We start from the raw sequence: 19,561 nt of genomic DNA, 5'->3' as shown, positions 1-19,561 counted from the left end.
TCTATTTTCCCCCCACCCCCTGAATTCTGTTTTCCTTCTCTGGGTGGTCTCTGTCCATTTATTTACAGCACATTATCAAAATCCTTCTAAATACAAAATTTGTAACTCTTCCCTTGGGAATTTCAAAGGTACTCATTATTTTGGTATCTCTATTTCAGAAAATTTAGGAAAGATATAACTTTATAGCTTGATAGAGATTTGCTTATACCCCCATTTCACAGGCACGGCACTGAAGTTTCAAGAGTGTGGGGTCAAAAATGGGCTAACTTTGATTGTATATGTGCTAGCTGTAGTCAGATTGCTCAAGTTTTATAAAGCACAGAGAATGCAGGAAGAACAGCTTTCTTCATGCTCATTTTGCAGTTTTCTGCGTCTGTCCTACTGGCTACAGGTCACACATAGATAAAGAAGACACATGTGATCATCTCTAGTGAAAAGCTGAGTATGAAAGAGTGGATTAGCTTAGGTTTTGTGGCAAAAAAACCAGTGCTAGGATTCCTTTCACAAGGATAGTGTTTAGCAGTCTGGAAAAGGGAAATACAGATCATTATGGAGCACTTCTCTGTTTACTGCAGAGTAGCCAAAGCAGCTGATTATGCCAGGCTCCTGAGGCTTTCTTCCTGCTATGGTCATGATCTTGTGTGGTGTACCAGAGAGCCTTGAATTCATGTCACAAAACCAACTGGTTGTTTCCTAAATGCATGATCTCAGAAGAAAAAAATTAACTTTGGATGCTGTTAATATTATAGGCAATGAGGAAGTGTCTTTTAATTATAAATTAGATTTGTAACATGACAAGTGAATCTCTAAAGTCAATACTGTGCTTAATTTGACCTTGTAACTCAGTTTGCAATAATATTTCTTGCAATATATGTGTGGATTCATATTTATGCTCTGAATACCATGTAGAAAAGTAATTTCACTGAAGCTAGTTTTCACCCACTTTAATATTTTCGTTTATAAAATATAGATGGAAGAATATTCCCTCTTAAATGCCTGCATTTTAAACACCTTTTTTGAAATATGCGCTTTGTATCCAAACTCATTGTATTTTTATTTGACATCAAATGCCATTGTTTCAATATTCTTTTTCACAATAGATTCTGATAAATTTTCTGAAAAGTGATAGCTGTTTAAATTGCAGATTTAGCATAAGTTTTTCCTTACAACTGTGACTCTTCATCACTGATTCTGCTTACCAGTGAAGATGGCTCATCCTAAAGGAACCAAACAAACCCCAGTAAATAAGGTGTAGAGATAATTCTTGGGACTGACAATTAGAGTGTTTTAAGTTCATTTGACCCCCAGAATGTCTACATACTCAAAAATCTGTTAAACCAGTTAATTTAATGTATCTTTGCTTGTGTTGTTGTTCAGCTTCTTGCTCCTCATGGAACTGTTTGAGACCAGCTTTTTCGGAGAGCGTTTTGAATGCTGTGTAAGCAGGGAGAGAAGATGGCAAGCGTTGCAGTGTCAATTCTGAATATTATTTGGCAGATCATATTATTTCTTTTTAGATATCCTGTCAGTTCTTTTAATACGACTTGGTTCATTGTTTTTGTGCTTTCAAAACAGAGGAGAAACTAGGTCAGTAGGCTATCAGACAAGCTGTCAGAACTAATCTGTGCTTACACTGTGTGCAGTGAAACCCCTCTGCAACACAAAGACAATAGAAGGTGCTTGATCCTTCATTGTACTTAAGATTTAAAACTGTACCCATTATTAATTCTTACATTTTAGCAGGGTTCAAGGTCTTCTAGCTTTCACTTATTTGTCAACCTCTCGTTCAACAGCCTTGATATTTTAGTTCATTTTCCTTTTTCCTTTTAGACATCAGAGCAAGAGACTAAAGGTCTTCCCAGCAAAAAGGGTATTGTGCAATCTATAGTGGGTCAAGGCTACCACCGTAAGATAGTCCTAGCATCCCAGTCCATACAGAATGTTGTTTATAAGTAAGTATGCTTTCCATGGTTTATTTATTTTGTTGTTATAGCTTTGATATGTATCTGTTTATCAGAGGTTTTAAAAGTGTTGTGGAATAACTGTTCATTCATGTAGTGAAGAGAGAGGCGTGCTAAAATGCATTGTGAGTCCCTACTTAAACATCATTTTGTGCCTCCTCTGTGATGGCCAGCAGAGGGCTTAACTGTGTGTTCCTTGTAACTAAGAGGAACATTAAAGCTTGAAATTGATTATCTGAAATTTATATTTCCTGCTTACTAAATCTGGCCTCTTTTTCTCACTTAAATCTTTATTTTTAGTAATCCACTTTACAAAAGTGCAGGAAGAATCTAGTTGTTCTGCCATAAAACTTCAGGAAGTGAAATCAGGGAAAACAAGAGAACTTCTTAGAATTACATGGTTGGATCTATTTGGGCATCGTGTTGTGCTTTCAGTATGTAAAAATAGCAAGATACATACATCCTCATAAGTTAAATTTGTTATATTAAACATTATTTAACATTTTTAGGATAAAGTTTTCTCTGCATTCAGGTATTTCCAGAGCTTTGCTTTTATCTTTTAATTTAGTAGGATTGCTACTTACTGGTTAAAACTTCTGTGTCTCTTTAAGTGATGGGCAGTCCTCAGCAATACCTGTAGCCAGTATGGAGTTTGCAGCAATTTGTCTAAGAAATGCCTTGCTGCTACTGCCAGAAGATCAACAGGAGCCAAAGCAGGAAAATGGATCTAAAACTACTAGTCAACTGGGGGGAAATGCAGAAAACAGTGAAAGCAGTGAAGCATGCAGGTAAACAGAATTGGATATAAACCTTTTTTTTTTTTTGTCCAGAGTAACTCTGGGCTGACAGTCTGTGTCTGCTGCTTATCCTGTTTGGCTAGCAGAAAAAAATAACATATTTGTAAATTGTCTTAGCAGTGTTGGCCTCTCCAAGGAAATTGTTTAGCTGCTCATTGTTCAATTGCTGGTATGCTAGTTTAAGAATAAAATACTGAGTTGATTCCTGCTATTCCTAACAACTTTATTAAATTAGACAGTGAAATTATTTTTTTCACTGACCATCTTTTTTTCTGTGCTGCAAATGTTATGTTTTCCCACACCCTCCTGCTGTGCATATTGGTATTTCTCTAATTGTAAGTGAAGTTTCACATGTTACAGTGATTTAGTGTGCGTGTGCACGTGCACCATGTACTTGATTCAATATATATATATAAATGTCTAGCAGCTCAGTTGTAAACATTTCCCCGTGATCAGATTTGACATTCATCAGCCCTAGTATGCTTTGTTGTGTTTGTTTTAGACTAAAAATGGGAAATGAGATTTAGAAGGTAAGAAGGAAAGCAGCATGGAGCTATTGCTTAATAAATCGTATTTTAGCAAAAAAGAGTTTAAGAAAAACCTTTTTTTGTCCTTAGTTTCAGAAAATATAACTTGTAGACAGTGTATGTCAAAGGAAAATGTCTTAATTTTTTGCATCAGTCCTGATGCCTTCTGGACTTCCTTTTGAAGAGTAACTTTGAGCATAGTCTGCACTTTCATTACAGACTATTTTGAAAGGGAAAGTGTTACAATAATTAATCTGGAAAGTGTGTTAGAACTTGAACTACTTAGAGAGTAATGAAAAAACAGAATGTTTTTGTCAGACCCAAGTACAGATAAATTTTAAGAAGTTAAAATCCATTTGTCACATGGCAGGATTTACTGCACACATGCTGTATTGCATAGGCACAAAGTGCATCCTTATATATTCAGAAGTTGCCTGGACATAGAGTACGGCTGGGGGTCAGTGGCTGTTACTGCTACAACAGTATTTGAAAGCTATTCTCTGTAACCCTTTTTTCCCAGTTACAGTTTATCTTTTAAAGTGACCAATGATTTATGAAAGTCTGGGTGGGACTGTGGCTTGTTATTGTTGTGGGGGGTTTTGGTTTTTGTTTGGTTTGGGTTTTTGTGGATTTTTTTTTTTTTGGTTTGGGTTTTTGTGGATTTTTTTTTTTGGTTGGTTTGGGGTTTTTGGGGTTTTTTTATATTTTTTGGTGGTTTTTCTTTGGTTGGTTGGTTGGGTGGGTTTGTGGGGGTTTTTTGTGGTGTTTTTTGTTTTTTATTTTTTCCTTGCTGAGGTTGGAGGTTGTGAACTAACTTCCCCTGGCAAGTATGTATGCAGCCTATTGAGACGAAGCTTCTCTTGTTTAACTGTGACTTCAGTTTTAAGCTTATGGGGCTCACTAAGGAGCAGTGATGAAAACAAAATGGTGGCCCTCATTCAGACAAACCCCCTTTTTTGTTTTTTGTTGGGGTGGTTTTTGTTTATTTTTGTAGGAGTGAAAAAAGGAAAACATGTCTTGTATGGGAAGATCCTTTACTACCTTCTGTTTTCAAAACCAGATGCTTCTTCAACTGAAAAAAAGTTAAAGAAAGGACTCCCTCATATCTCCCAGTGGTCACTGCCAATTGCAAAATATCCACAACAAAGGAGGCTGTTCTTGAATTTGTGTGTCACATTCTGAAAGGTTCTCTAAGGATTTGTTTCTTCTGACAAGGGAAGCTCTGTGAGAGAACAGTAAAACACATAAGGCATTTGAAGAAAATCACACTAATTGAACAGGATGGTTTTGAAGCAAATCCCACTAATTGAGCAGGCCGACTCTTAAGGCAAATTCTTATTCACAAGAAAACAGTGAACACTTTTAGTGCTTAAGGGTATTTTTTTAATCTAATTTTTGGCAAAGGCATTAAGTATATACTCTACAGCAGTATTGAGTATAGATTTCCTTGGAGTTTTTTTGCTATCTGGTTTGAAAGTCTAAGTTGGCGTTATCTTACCTGTTTGCAATAGACAGATATAAAACTCATTAATGAAAAAGTTCTCATAAAGTGGATAGACTCAGTTTCAATTCTGAATTTTTTTTAATCAGTTTCCAAACCTTAGTGTCTCTCTCTGCCAAGGTACAGCTATTATCCATCTCTTCAATTCTCATTCCAGGAGGTTCTTTCAGCTTATTGGAAAGTGAAGTTTCATACCCTTAAAATAGAATGAATATGTGCTCCCCCAGAAAAGCCAAACATAATTTTAAGACAGTGGAATTTTATTTTTTAAAAAAGACATTTTGAAATAAAAATAGAGGGAGCTAGGAGTCTAAAGAAAGATGTAGCACTTTGTGGGTTATCTTTCTAGAATATTTATGTAACTAGTTTTTAGATGTCTAGAGAAAGAACTAGTTTACTGCTTTTCTTCCAGTCTGAAAGAAGAGGCTACAAATGCAGTGAATTCTGTGTCCCTCCAGTTAAAAATGCATATCCTACACTGAACTTCAAAAATAGCTCAAGGCTGTGGAGAATGGTGTGGGTTGTTTGGTCTGTCAGTCAAATCCTTTCTAGCAAATGTCCCACTTCTTCCTTCTCAAATAGAATGGTTAGAATAAGAGCACATACCTCAGTTTCTGCATTGCCTCAATTACCTGTATTTTAGGCTGCAGAATTTGTGTCCTTTTAAATGGAGTGAATAAATACCAATGCTTTTTACACTGAGAATTTTTTAATTAATTACTATAATAAGTCATTCATTATCATTAATACACTGTTTTTATTCTAGCAATAAAAGTCATGAAGGGGATAAATTCATTGCAGCTCCTCCTTCTTCGCCTTTGAAGAAACAGGAATTAGAGAATTTAAGGCAAGTAAATAATATAAAATATTCACCACTAAATGAGCCTCCTCCTAAGCTGTGATTCCCAGCTTTTTTTGTAGGCACTTGACACGTTTAATTGTAGCTGTTAGTGTAATCTCTTTTCAAATGTGTGGGCTTCCTTTCTTCTGGGCTTTGAGTCTAAACAAGTAGAAGCCATCCAGAATTTCAATTTAGGAGGTAGATAAATTTGCTTGATCCCACTATTGGAAGTTCGGTGCTATATATTGGGCAAAACTAATATCAAGTTCCATAAACAACAAAACTAAAACCCTGACAATGGCTGTTGTCATTGGTGGAAGGGGATGGAAAGTATTGTATGGTACCTTTTCCCTTTCAAGCTATGATAAGGGTAGTTTGGAATTCATTCCCCTTGGAAAGCGGCATAGCTACTTTAACCAATGAGAATGGTGTTCCTTTCAGCAGTTTGCATAAAATAGAAAACAAAAATGCCTCTATCCCAGCATTTGACTTTCTTACCATGGAACAACACTGGTAAAATTTGACTGTAGATTTTTTCATGTTCTCAAAGATCCTCAGATTACTTTTTCAGCAGTCATAGTGTTCTCCAAACAGAGTAACTTGCATGTGTCTAAATAAGCATGACATTATCTGGAACCTCTTTACTTGTCCACAACAAGATTATAATTTGCTGGCAATGTTAATTATTCCAGGTGGCTGCCAGCCCATTGAAAATCTCTTACCATAGTGCTTGCACCTGTTAAGAAAAAAGAAATCTGTTTTAAGTTTCTCTATACTGGTTTTCATACAGTAATTTCCCACTTGAACTCTTGAGCAAACACTCTGTTCCAGCCTAGCTCCAGGTAACTTGTATTTCATAATGACCAGCTTAACCTTCACTTTGCTCCCTATGTGTAGCAAATCTACTTGTATTCACTTAAAAGCACTTTAGAAGGAATCTGTGAGGAGATGCTACTGAGACCTTGATTATTTATTCTGAAGTGGTGCAAGTGTGCTACCCGAAATAGAAAGCGCTAGATTAAAAAAACAGTGATGTGGGTTGGTTGTGGGTTTTGTGGGTTTTTTGTTTTTGTTTTTTTTTTTTCTCCTCCTGACTGTTGAAAATGTGGCTGCCATGTGTCAAAATTACGTGGTGTCACTTTGTGATTTTTTTTTTTTTTTAATACGTAGTCTTTTCTTTCACAATCAGCTTTTGTTATCTACTGGTGAAGTCTGACAACATATCAGAAAAAACCTATCAGTTTAGCAAGACGTATACTTCTTGATGCAAGAACATCCTATAAGGAAAGGAAAAGCATTGATTTATTTTTTTGCACTACTTGCTTTGGTTTAATTTTGAGGACTTGACATCCCTAGAAAGTGATTCTGCTGAAACTGTTTCTAAATTTCTGAAGATAGTTGTGAAAAGCAAAATATGTTACACTCAAATAGTAGACTTGTGTGTATATATTGTATATAGTTAGAGTGTTCCTGTAGTCTTGCTCACTAAGGAGCTAAGTGAGAAAATGTAAATTCTTGTCGAGTCAGGGAAAATTAAGAAAAAAATTCTGGATATTGTCAAGGACTATCCTAAGGAATAAGTGTCTGTTGAATTCAGTTTTTCCCTCTTAAGTCACTGGACTGAGAAACCTCTATTGCTTCTAGAACTGAAACGGGCAACTTAAGCGCCCTTTTTTCATGATTTTGTGCAGTTGTGCATCCTGGTAAGAGTTCAAAATGACTGAGTTAACTTTACCCCTGAACAGTTCTTAAAAAAGTTTACATGTCATATGTGTTGTTTGGTACTTGTGCCTGAATTCGTTGAGTGGACTGTTCTCATAATAAACAGTAATTCAATTGCAGGCTTTTAAAAGTAACAAGTGGAAGTCTGAGTACACCAAACATTGCTAAGAATGTATGCATTCAAAGTAGAAACTCCAGATTTTTCTTCTGAGTTTCTTCTAAACAATTCTCCTCCTTGCTACTTCTCATCCTCCAAGAAGCCAGCTGATCTGCTCTCAGCCTGTGTATGTTCCAGCACACCAGAAGAACCCAACACTGTTAGGGTACTTTGAGAGTAAAGGAGTTCTGGTAGACCACAGTGCTACATTTGGAAAATTTTTTGGATTTTATTATAAAAGTTAAGGTGGATAGCAACAGACTTCTTGTAATCTCTTTCTCCCTAGATTGAAGGTCTTTGTGTGAGAACGTTAAATTTACCCTTCAAAGTAGCTGGAAATAAAGGAATCATTTGATCACCCACTTTGTCTTGAATAGATTTGATCTGTAAGCCCTTGCTATAAGGCATGTGATCCAATTTGACCCTTTTTTCCTTCTCTTTGACTCTTCCATTGGCCATTTCAAGCCCATCATTATCCTTTATTTATTTCATTTGCCTACTTATATTTTTCAAGCATATATACCTAGTATTGTATATGGTATTCCAAGAGCATCACTGACACTGCTAATAACTTTACAGGTAAGTTTGTAAGAACTACCACTGCCAACCAGTATGCATTATCTCTTCTCCATACCTTCCCAGTTTCACCTTATTTCTCCGTTTAAAGGTTGCACTGGTCTGTTTGGCCCTGTCACAATACTGAAAGCTTACAATGATCATCACCTGTAGCTGTTTCACACTTTTCTTCCTCAGTCAGACACTGTAGTTCTTCCCTATCTCCCCTTTGCTGGTGCTGAATTTCCCCATTGACTAAGCACAGTCTGCATTCTGTATTTCTTAGCATTTTCTATTGTTTGCTTGTGTTGAAACATAAAAAGTAGATAGTTTGTATCCACTGTTGTGCTTAGTTAGGTATTTGAAATTACTTCAGGTTAGTGATGTTCTCAAATGGTTTATAAGTGTCATTTTTGGTAAGTTTTGAAGAACTAGATTGGCTCTGGCTCACCCTTTTCCTGAGAAATAAGGCAAGTCAGATGTGGAGTTCAGGTTCCATAAACTTGCAGGCTGTGTGGGCTGACAAATCTTGTTGCCTAGACCTACACAAGAGGCTGTTTGACATAATCTGGCAGTTTAAAAAAACATTTTTCTTTTTCCTACTGCAAAGGCAGTTTTATTTAGGGCATGCGGAGGCTCGGTGATGCTGGAAGTCTGCCGTGCTCAAAGGCGACCTGTGGAGTTTTGTCAGAATCCTGACCGGGGTGAAAAACTAGTTTGTCTTTTCCCTTGTGGTGCAATTCTTCTGCTCCGGTTAGCTGTCAGCTCTCCTGAGCATTTGGTTCAGCCAACTCAACAATGGATCCAAGTGTGCAGGAACATTACTGCAGGGAAGAAAACCTGGCTATTTCCCTCTTCAGATGGCTGTTGCTGAAGAATTTTGCCAGCTCTTACGTAGCTTTAACGGTGATGAGTCCTTAGAGCAGAGGAGTAGGTTTCAGTTTTGCTGGACTTGCCTATGGTGTGATTGGAGCATGTCTTGTGATTGAATTTACACTTTCAGAAATAAAAATAGGCTTTAACAAAGTTGTGGGAAATATAAAACACATTGATGTAAAGGGCAGTATCAACCCACTCTGCAGGGCCTGACTTGTCTAAGAGTATTTTGCTGGTGACACTCAGCATCTCTGCTGATTTGCACTGTGCTTCCTTGAGGCAGAGACAAAAAGAGGCTAGTTAGAAGCAGGCTGTTATTATAGAGATTTTGTTTCCCAGTTCCATCCCCCTTCCCCAGTCACAACCTTTCAGAAATATTTTAGGTTTGGGACTTGAGCTGGGGAAGCTTTCCTCTCCCTCTCTCAAGCTTTTGTGTGTGTTCAGATTTGATGTGACATCTGGGCACAGTGGAGAGGAAGTGGGGGGTAGGGAGAAACACTGGAGAAGTTTCTTATCCTGCTTGTGCATAATTAAGGAGCATGCCTCCTGGGAAAGGGGAATAAAGACACCCCAGGTCCTGCCACGAATTACATGACTTACTGCTGGACCGAAAGTGGGCTTGACAGTTGCCAGAAGGTTGGCATAATAATAGCCCGCCTACCAGCGGGAGCAGTGAAGGCTCTCCTCCCATCGCTCCCAACGTGAGACCCCACTCAGAGGATCCACTTGTTCTCCCTGGAGAAGAACAGAGTCCTGCTCACAGCAGGGTGTTGTGGACAGAGGCTTGTGCCCTGAGGACAGAGCAGGCTGCACTGAATGATGTTTTACCAAGTGGAAAATATCCCCAAGTGCTGTGTTTGGGAAGGGGGGGAGTTATTACAAAGTGTGAAGCTTGGCCTAATGATCGCATCCTGACGTTGGGTTATTGTTTGAAGGTGGAAAATGTGAGTAGTTCAGATTTCGTTACAGAAACTGGCAGCGATCTTGTGGTTTTGGAAAGACAAAAAAGTCTGTGACAGCAACAAATGGCATGGATCGGTCAGAATCTTGGCACTGGGTTACAGGTCTCAGTTGAGCACAAAACTGGAAACACCAAATTCTCCAGTGTTTAGTGTCTCCCTCTGTGAAGACACTGTACAATAGATGAGTGAAATATGTTACAGCTTAACTGATTGCTACTGTGTCTGTAGGTTGTGCCTTACAGACATCTAAAAATCTGCTACCCTTTGCTGCAGCAGAAGGTGAGGGCAGGGAAGTACAAATGAGAGTCCAAGGCAAAACAATAATAAGAGCATAAGAAAGGGAAACTGTCCATGAGAAAAATGACACATGGTGAAGTCCCATCTTTTTTTTTAATCTGATATTTATGATCAAAACTGCAAAATCTTATTTAGCATACCATGGTGATCCTTGGTTTATACTGTAGAACAATTGAGCCCATAGGTAATGAACACTAACTCTTAAAATGATTATTGAAAGTTTGTGATTTATTTCTTCAGCACTTAACAAGAAAGAAAATTTAACAGCTGCTTTTGGAATCACAGAATTCTTCATTTAACATATTGTCTTTCTCCCCTTCCCTTTTTTTTTTCTTTTTTTTTTTTGTCTGTTTCCCTCCAGGTGCTCAATACTTGCATGTAGTGCTTACGTGGCTCTGGCTTTGGGGGATAACCTTATGGCATTGAATCACGCAGATAAACTTCTTCAGCAACCAAAGCTGTCAGGGTCTCTTAAGTAAGTCTGATGGGGTAATTTCTTCTTTCTCAGCCCTTCTTTTTGCTGGAGAGTTGAGTTGAAGCTTCAAATGTCTGTAGTTGCTTGCCAATTCTGTATCTGATGCAAAGAATTGCTTGGCCTGCTCCTGTTCTTGTTGAAGCCCTGACTGAATGTCCATTGACACACAGCAACATGAATTCCCTTCTTTGTGTATGAATTCCATGTAATTCAGAATCTATTGCTGCTTTTGTTGCTATTTTTCCAGCTCTGGGTCCTATGCCACAGCAGGACCATCAGGTCTCTGTCGTGATTCACTGTGGGATTCCACGTGCTTGTGTTGGCACAGCACAAGGGGCAGGAACGTGCAGCTGGGAGTTGGCAAACCAGCCCAAACCAGCATGCTGTTGAAAGATCACTATGAAACTACAGCCTTGGAGGGGAAGATTTGCTCAGTCACTTGGGTACCAGATCTTGTGTGTGCAGGACTGTCGCTTCACCTGCTACCGTTGCTTATATAGGTTCCATTCTTCTGTTTCTCTTCTTCAGCTCTCATTTGGCACTGTATTTTTTGAAGGATATTCAAAGCTTATTCTGTTTCTACCCACTAGTTGTCATACAGCTCTACAAATTCAAAAAAGGCAACTTTAGCCCTATCCTTCTGACCTTGTTTGTCCATTTAATACCTATGTCATACACAGGGTAAAATATAGCAGGGGTTTTAAGGTAGTAATATTTTTCAGAACTGGTTATGTACTTGTAGAAGGCAAGGTAACTTTTGCTTATTTTTATATGCTGGCAGCATACTTTTAAAATGGTCCATGCCAATTAAATTCGTTGGCTCCTGCGCTTCAGACTACTGCAGGAGCTCATCTTTTTGCACAGTCATTGTACAAGCAAGATTTTTGAGGAGTTTGCAAGGTAACACATAATTTTATGTTACCATTACGTAATGCAAGAAATACTAAATGACAGTTTTTTCGCAAAGACAAAGAGCCATATGTCTTGATCTCAGGAAAATAGGCTTTTTTAATTGAATCTGAAGTCATTTAACACTTTAAATTATAGATTTATCTGTATTCTGGGGTGGCTTTTTTTAATTCTCTGAGATAAACCCATACCAAGGTACTTTCTTTGTGGAATGGCAATTCCTGTGCATGGATTAATTGTCTTTACTGAGGTGCAGATTTTTTTTTTTACAGCTTTAGTGCCTAAAAGCAGTAAATGGTAGAACTGGGTTATTATGACAATACTTTATGAGCAAGTTAACTTCCATGCAAGTGTTTCAAGTAATAGTTTCCATGTGCTCATGTTAAAAACTGCGTCCAGTTTGTCTTGCATAACAAACTGTGGGGATTGCTGTGCTGATATTTGTACCCAACCCTTTGCTGTTGTAGGTTTCTCGGGCATTTGTATGCAGCAGAAGCTCTCATCTCTCTAGACAGAATATCTGATGCTATCACTCACTTGAATCCTGAGAATGTCACTGATGTTTCCCTTGGGATCTCTTCAAATGAGCAGGACCAAGGTTAATGCATCCACACTTCATTACAACTGGTTATGCTTTCAACAGCCTTACTGCTGTAACTTTCTAGACACAAATATCATGATGATTAAGACACTTTGTTTTAAGACCATAGGTTGTTCGGGGTGGGAGATTGTTTGTGTTTTTGTTGGTGAGTTTTCAGTTTCCTGGCTTTAGTTCCTACTTTGTGTTTGGTGTGTCTTTTCCCTGTTCTTATGAGGTGGTTAATTCTGTAATGTAAATAGAACTGTATATTGTAGCATTCTAGCTTGTTTGAAGGGAACTTCAGAAAGCTGCTTTTAAGAAATGTGCAGTTATGGTTACGTTTGGGCTTCATACTGTCTCTTCCAGCCTTTTAGTCTCAAAACCAGGCTTTGGAGTACCAGTGAAGTCTACTTTAGTGAGAGAGAGAAGTGGGGAGAATTTAGTTAATCTGCATCTTAATTTTCTTGATGGGTGTGTATTCTTTAAGAGAAAAATACTTCAGAGTCCATCTGTATAATGAAGTCTACAACAGCTCTGATTTCAGTGACATGTCTGCAGTTTAAACTTCACTGTACTCATCTGCAAATCTAAAACTGCAGCATTGAAGATAGGAAGTATTAAGTGACATAAACTCTTGAGCAGATTGATATGTTTTCCCTCTTTAATGTTAGACTGTGAAGAGAGGAGCAAATTTGTATCTTTGTATTATTTTTGTAATAAGCTTTAAAAAAGCTCACAGAACATGATGGTTTTTGTGGTTTAGTTTTTCTTTTTTTTCTTTGCAGGGTCTGACAAAGGAGAGAATGAGGCAATGGAATCTTGTAAGTACCAGCCACTGTATTCAGCAGAATACAAGAATTTACTTGGCCAGTTAGGAATAAAAGTGTAAGAAAAAAATGTTTTTTTATTGCAGCTGGCAAGCAAACCCCACAGTGCTACCCCAGTTCGGTCACGTCTGCACGAACAATGATGTTATTTAACCTTGGAAGTGCTTACTGTTTGAGAAGTGAATATGACAAGGCTCGAAAGTGTCTTCATCAGGTAGGAAAAACAAATCTCAAGGCAGCATTAGGGACAAATGTACTTCCTTCAAAGTGCCATTTAGATCACAGCCAATTCTGGTGATTTCGTAGCCCAGGTCTATTTGTGGGCTTTGCTGAGGTGGTGACTCTCTTCTATCTTTATGAACCAGTCTCTATTAGTTACATAAAATGCAGGATTCCAAATTTCTTACTTGTGTAAAAAGTTCAGCACCATCATATGAAGCTTTTTCCCCCCTTAGGTCATATCAAAATAGGGGAATATGACTAGGAAGCCTTTTCACTTTTTCTAAGTTTGCTTGTTGGATTTTTTTGTGGATTTTTTAATGGTCCAATGGTAATTATTATATTTTGGAGGCGGTTTTCTCCCTAGTTAGTTAATAACTCACCATCGGAGATACTATCTTTAGGGCTGTGAGAATAAACTGCAATTCCACTAGAAGTATGTTCCTTGTCTCCCTCTTGTCTCAAGAATTTTCAAGTACTGCTTTTGAAATGCTGTCTTCACTTAGCCTGTGTCCTGTCACTTGGTCTTTCTCATGGCTGGGACTCACCTCTTTCAGTGATGATGTTTGTCTCTTTCTGCAGCCACTCCCGTCTGTCAGGAAGACTATTCGGATGCATTGTTGAGCTACACACAGCAATAGCAGTCTTCCAAATTACTTCACATTAGTTGTGTAGGTGAACAGATTGGAATTCTGTGAGGCTCTCAATTACTTAAGGCAGTTGTCCAGCCCTTTTTCCTCCTGAGGCTTCTTATGATGGGGCAGGTATCTGTGCTCAGGCTCTGTAGCACCTGTGTAAAGCCCAAAGGAGTGCAAGGCCACCCATGGATGTAAAATATAGGTCTCTGCATCTACAACAAATTCATTGACTTCATAGCTGAAAAATAGTTGTATCTGGAAAGCTAATGAATGATCCTTGTTATTGTATTCTGAGCTTTGGAGCAGTGGAGGTTACCTCTTTTACCTGTTATCTCCAAGAAACCACAGTAGGCTGGCCCAAGAATTACAGATGCATAGGAATGCATCTGTATGCACACAGCAGATGGTCTTGCTAATTAGTGTGAAACAGTCTTGCTGTGCAGATAATCTTGTGGTCTCTCCTTGCATGCTTCAACCTGATAGAGTGTATTAGTTTGAAAAAATGTGATCTTAGTTAATGAATTATTTTCCTTGGTTTTGTTACCTAAGATGGTGGTAGCAGTCTTGTCAAGGGACACTTTCTTTGTGCTGGATCTTTCTCTTAAGCACTTTTTCTCCCCACCCTCTTCTTTTTCAATAAGGCTGCTTCGCTGATACACCCCAAAGAGATCCCTCCAGAAGCTATCCTGCTGGCTGTATATCTGGAATTACAGAATGGTAAGTCTGGAAATGTTCTATCAACCTAAATTTTGGATACAAAGGGAAGAGGGCAGTGTAGTCATTATTCCTACTCTACAGAGAAATGTGCCAGTGTTTTGAATTATACCCTTTAGGCCCTGCCTCCATTTTAGACTGCTATGGATCCACATATCCACACCTTCATTTCCACAGTTTATTGCTGTCCCATTCTTACACACTCCACATTCATTGCCTGAAGTCTTCTATGCTTTGTGCAGAATTGGATAGCCTATTAAAACCCTTGGTGAGGTATATACTATAAAGAGGATTTGAAAGGCTTTCCATTAAAAGACAACCACAATCCAGTTTCCCAAAGAAGCCATGTCAAGGCCTGTGTAGCAAGTATAGCAGCAAAGCTTGTAATATTGACAACTCACTCTTCCAAAATACTTCCTTTTGAAGTTTCACTGTGTTTGTATGGGGGGAAAAACTCTACATAATGGGAAACTGGAAAGGTTGCATCTGAATTCTGCAGTGTGAGCAGACTGGTGCAGCTGCTGATTGAAGCTGTCATGGTTGCAGATCTGTGCCCCTTGGGACTTGATATCCAAGTGTTGTGAAATGTTCTGTTCTCCTTCAGTTGTCTTGCATTGCAGGCAGGCAGAGGACTTGAGTATTTGCATTCAGAATTGAGACTTCTGCAAAGTTGTTCTTACAAAGATATTTCTAAGTTGGAATTTTGGAAACCTTTCTGCAAAAAGATGTATTGAGCAGAAGAGAGTAGAAAGTGGGATTTACATCTCCCACCCCCTTTTAAGTATATAACAAAAAAAGACTGAAGACATTTTTTGTTCTATAAATGACAACAATCTCTTCTGAAACTAAAACTTCAGTGAAAGAAAAGTATTTGTAAGAGGGAGAAATATTCCTTTAGAACTCAGCATCTTTTCTCCTAAATTGTACAGGTTTAATTTTGAACAAAGAATAAGTTTTCCATTTATGTTGGTGTTTATTTGATGGGCCATGCACACAGTTGAAAATGAGATTTCTTGTTTTAAAAATGTTTTATATACACCCTCAACATTTGCATTACTGTCTGCAATGTCACAATGTGAGGGCATTTTGTGTGAGATCTAGAGTCTAACAACACAGCTGGGAGAGGGAAGAGGTGCCCTTCAGGAATATAGAAGGTGCTCTGGCATCTTCCAGCTCTGAAGTAAAAAATTGATGTCTTCAGCTAAGAATAGGTAAAATCAAGCAGAAGTATTTTTTTCAAGTTAACTGTTTTCTAATGTTTTTCATGTCCATGTCAGCATTTCACTGGAATCTGTGGGCTGGGCTCAGGGCTGGCTCATCAGCTCTGTCCCTAGAACAGCAATTCATAACTCATAAAATGGTATTTTGTTTTTTTAAACCAAATTTGTCTTGTAGGTAACACACAGCTGGCACTGCAGATCATCAAGAGGAACCAGCTGCTCCCTTCCGTGAAAACACTCTCTGACATGCGGAAAAAGCCTGTTTTCCAGCCAGTCCACTCAATCCAGCCCATTCAGATGCCAGCTTTCACTACTGTTCAAAGGAAGTGAGGTTGTTCTTCAACTTGCTGCTGCTGTGCCCATGAGGGCTTGGGATTTTGTATATTTTTTTAACCTAGGACACCTGAATACCCCAATTGCTGGAGTGTGTTTATGTAAATTTTTAATAAAACATATAACCAAAACCACTTGTTTTTAAAGGTTATTTCATGAACAATGAGAGATGGGTATCTGCTTTGAATGGGGGTGGCACTTTACTTACCAAGAAGAATTGGTTAACCAAGTGTGTAATTCAGCTCTTTTTGAAGAGAATGGGGGGAGGGAAGTGACTGGAAGGAGAAAATCATTTACTTGAACTAAAGTTCTTGAAAGACCAGTTGAGCTGTTGTGTTGGCTGCTGTGTTTTAACATCTATGAGCCATGATATTCCTCAAAGAAGAGGCCTTTGCCCAACTCGATGTAGCTACACTCCTCTACCCTGCAGCAGCTGGGAGTTGGGGCCCTGCCGTTGATGAAGCTGCCTCTTCAGCTGTGGGGGTGGATGATGCCTGAAGGAGAGTGTACTGGTGGGATGGGGGGTGTCCTGGGTGGGGGGCTGTGCTGTTAGGTGAGTGCCCCTTCAACAGTGCTTCCCTCTCACACTGGAGGGACTCTGACTGCTCCTCCTGTCTCTGCGGCAACACAGGGGGCAAGAGCTAACAGGCTGTTTGCCGAAATAATGGATCAGCACCTGCAAAGCATTTATCAGTGCTGGGCAACAGTAGCACTTTAGCTGGGTGGGGGCCTGTTGGCTTTTTTTTTTTGGTTGGTTTTCTTCTCCCTGGTTTTCTTTGCCCAAAAGAAAGATGTAATGGTGCAGGTACAGTGGAAAAGTGCTTGGATGTAAGAAAAAGGTATTTTGTTTTCTGGTTGGGTTTGTTGTGGTGGGTTTTTTTTCAAATGCAGTTTCCACTGTAGAGGAATACTTCTCAGGAAAAAAAAAAAATCTGCCTTTTACTCAAACCAAGAGTGTGTAAGATAATCAAGGACTCTCTGGTTACTCATTGCAAGCATAGGCAAAGCAGTGAGCCATCCTGCCTTGGGACTTAATGCGGGCATAAGATAATTGGTGCCCAGCATGGAGCCCAGCACCTCTCCTCACATTCCCTCCTGGGCTGTTTTGTGCTGTTCCAGCTATTTGAGCCTTTGCCCTGATAATCTCCAGGATAGAGCTGAGCTAACACCTTATCTCCTGGTGTTGCTGGCACTGTACTTTGCCTCCAGCCACCACCAAGAAAATCACTTTTCCAAGCAGCACCTGGGATGTGAGGCCTGCAAGTTCTGCACTCAGTCTCGAGCATGAGGCAGTGCAGATGTGTGCAGCAGAGTAGTCTTGGGTTTGTGTCCTTGAAGAAACAAGCCACAACTGACAGAAGCAGAACAGTGAGTATTGAACAATGTGCAAGTTGTGGAATGAGCACAGATGCGTCTCCTGCAGGAAGCAGTACATCAGCAAGCTTGGGACCTGCTACTAGCCCTCCTGTTAGATAACTGGCTTCCCTGTTTTTCATGCCTACCTCTTTCAGTAGCTGCCTCTTTCAGTAACTTTTCTATCCCTACAGGAGGTGGCACAGACCCTGTCCTCAGCTAGGGCCAAGCGGTTTAAAAATAGTAGGAGTTAAAAAAAATAAATCAGTAAAAAATAGGTAGAAATCACTTTTCTGAAAGAAGGAAGAAAGGGACTTGATACATCCCTCAAGTCAAAGTAGATTGACTGATGAAATACAAAAAAGGTTAAAGATGCTCCCTGTGTGGTCCCAGGCCCTGAATAGAGAATATTCTTCCCTGCCCTTCCCCACCCCCCAGGAATGCGGGGCATTCACATGCAAAAGATGCTCATGCCTTGCTCCAGCAGTGGCCAGCTCGGGCGGGAGCCATCCAGCGCTCCCCCCTCCCGCCCCCCCTGCCGGGCTCGCTGAAGGATGCAGTTGTGAAGGATGCAGTTGTTCCCCAGATAACACGCATCTTACTGCAGCCGTATTTTGCATATGTGAGCCACAGCCTTTTCAAACCCAGCTCTCCCCTCTACCGCCTGCTCCTCTGCCCTAGGGCAGCTGCAGTCACCACAGCAGCTCCACACTTTTCTTCCCCCCCCATCCCGCGTTGCGACTCGAAGACACGGATGGATGAGTGGAGACGATGTCTTTCAGCTTTTCAGTTTTACTATTAACAGAGAGGAAAAAAATAAGTGTAAAAACACAGCTCAGGAGGGAGCAGTCAAGGACTTGGCTTCCTCTCTGGCACTGCCAGAGAGTCACAGTCCACTTTCTCTTCCCTCTGTTTCTTTTAGGCTCTGGTAGTAAAGAAGTGAAGATCAAGTAAAACTGCAAGCTAGCCTGGGATAGCAGCAGGGGAGAACAGGAGCAGCACAGGCTCAGCTCTGTGTTAAGTTAGTAAACTCAACAGTGCATATAATTTTGGTTTGGGCTACGTCTTAAAGGGAAGGCTGCCTGTCCCTTTCTCCCCCTCTCCTCCCATTCCCCTGTGGCCATGCACTGGCTCACATTCCCACAGAAGGAGAAAGGGGTTGCACTCCCTTTCCCCCCACCAAGCACCAAAAGCCTTGTTGTTGCCTCAGCACAGTTCTTGCACCAGGGCCATGGGCGTTGCTGTCCACTTCCTTGTCAGAACCTTTAGCTGAGCCCATGGCTCTGGTGCAAGAACTGGACAGCACTTGTTTAGCAGCACCCAGAGCTATCTCATAGTGTTCAATTGAGCTTCTAGGTTCCAGCTGTTTCCAGAGAGCACAGAGGAGCCAAGGGAATACAGAGTAATACATGAAGCTGGACAAACTCACCTGGGCACCCCTTTGTCCTCTTCTTCACAGGTCCTTCCCTCTCCCTCCCTCCCTTCAAATTGATGTGTTCTCTGTACTGCTGATGTGTTGCCAGCTGCTCCAGCAGGAAGAGTGAGCAATGGTCTGGTCAAGGATTTTGACAGATAGAGCCCAGCATAGTGCTGAGAGTCCTACAGCTGTTCAGGGCCAGAAAGCACTTCGGCTTTGAAGAACTAAAGCAGTCAGCACTTTCAGAGCCTGGAACCCACCTCCACTACTGCCCGTGCTGGGAATTCAAGCAGTGGCCTTAATTCTCAAACTTTACTTGAAGAGCATCTTCCTCTGCTCACTATTTCTTCTTAACATTTTCCAAAGCAGTAAAGGAAAAGGGCACCTTTTCCCCTTACCCAATTTGTGATGGCAGTCTGCCCTGCAAGGTGCTAGAGACACCTATTGAATGTTCGGGGGGCTTTGCTGTATTTACACTGCCACTCAGAAGCAGCATTCCTTCACAGTTGCAAAGGTGAAGAAATGGAAGCCTAGAAATGGACCTAACAAAGTTAAACCAGGAACCTTCTGGCAAAATACTGTGAAAAATGCATGGAGTTACAGGCAGTGGGTTCAGTATCAGAACTCTTTTCTCCAGCCATGACAGTGACGATTTTTTTCTAATAGCACAGACAACTACG

At 40.0% G+C, this 19,561-nt stretch overlaps 1 protein-coding gene across 3 annotated transcripts in view; it reads left to right on the top strand.

Annotated features, from left to right (window-relative positions):
• The window catches only part of CNOT10 (CCR4-NOT transcription complex subunit 10), a 34,014-nt gene extending 17,772 nt beyond the window's left edge, over window positions 1-16,242 (top strand). For all 3 annotated transcript variants that reach the window (XM_064672312.1, XM_064672309.1, XM_064672299.1), the window contains 9 exons: window positions 1,831-1,952; window positions 2,573-2,749; window positions 5,553-5,633; window positions 10,558-10,671; window positions 12,048-12,178; window positions 12,946-12,981; window positions 13,074-13,201; window positions 14,486-14,561; window positions 15,954-16,242. In XM_064672312.1, coding sequence (XP_064528382.1) covers window positions 1,831-1,952; window positions 2,573-2,749; window positions 5,553-5,633; window positions 10,558-10,671; window positions 12,048-12,178; window positions 12,946-12,981; window positions 13,074-13,201; window positions 14,486-14,561; window positions 15,954-16,108 — 1,020 coding nt within the window. In that variant the 3' untranslated portion in view covers window positions 16,109-16,242. The remainder of the gene's footprint in view (window positions 1-1,830; window positions 1,953-2,572; window positions 2,750-5,552; window positions 5,634-10,557; window positions 10,672-12,047; window positions 12,179-12,945; window positions 12,982-13,073; window positions 13,202-14,485; window positions 14,562-15,953) is intronic.
• Window positions 16,243-19,561: the final 3,319 nt, after the last annotated feature.

The sequence above is a fragment of the Pseudopipra pipra genome, chromosome 1 (assembly GCF_036250125.1).
Source record: "Pseudopipra pipra isolate bDixPip1 chromosome 1, bDixPip1.hap1, whole genome shotgun sequence".
Lineage (NCBI taxonomy): Eukaryota > Metazoa > Chordata > Aves > Passeriformes > Pipridae > Pseudopipra > Pseudopipra pipra.
Note: the sequence above shows the minus strand (reverse complement) of the source record. Positions and strands in the feature narration are given on the sequence as shown.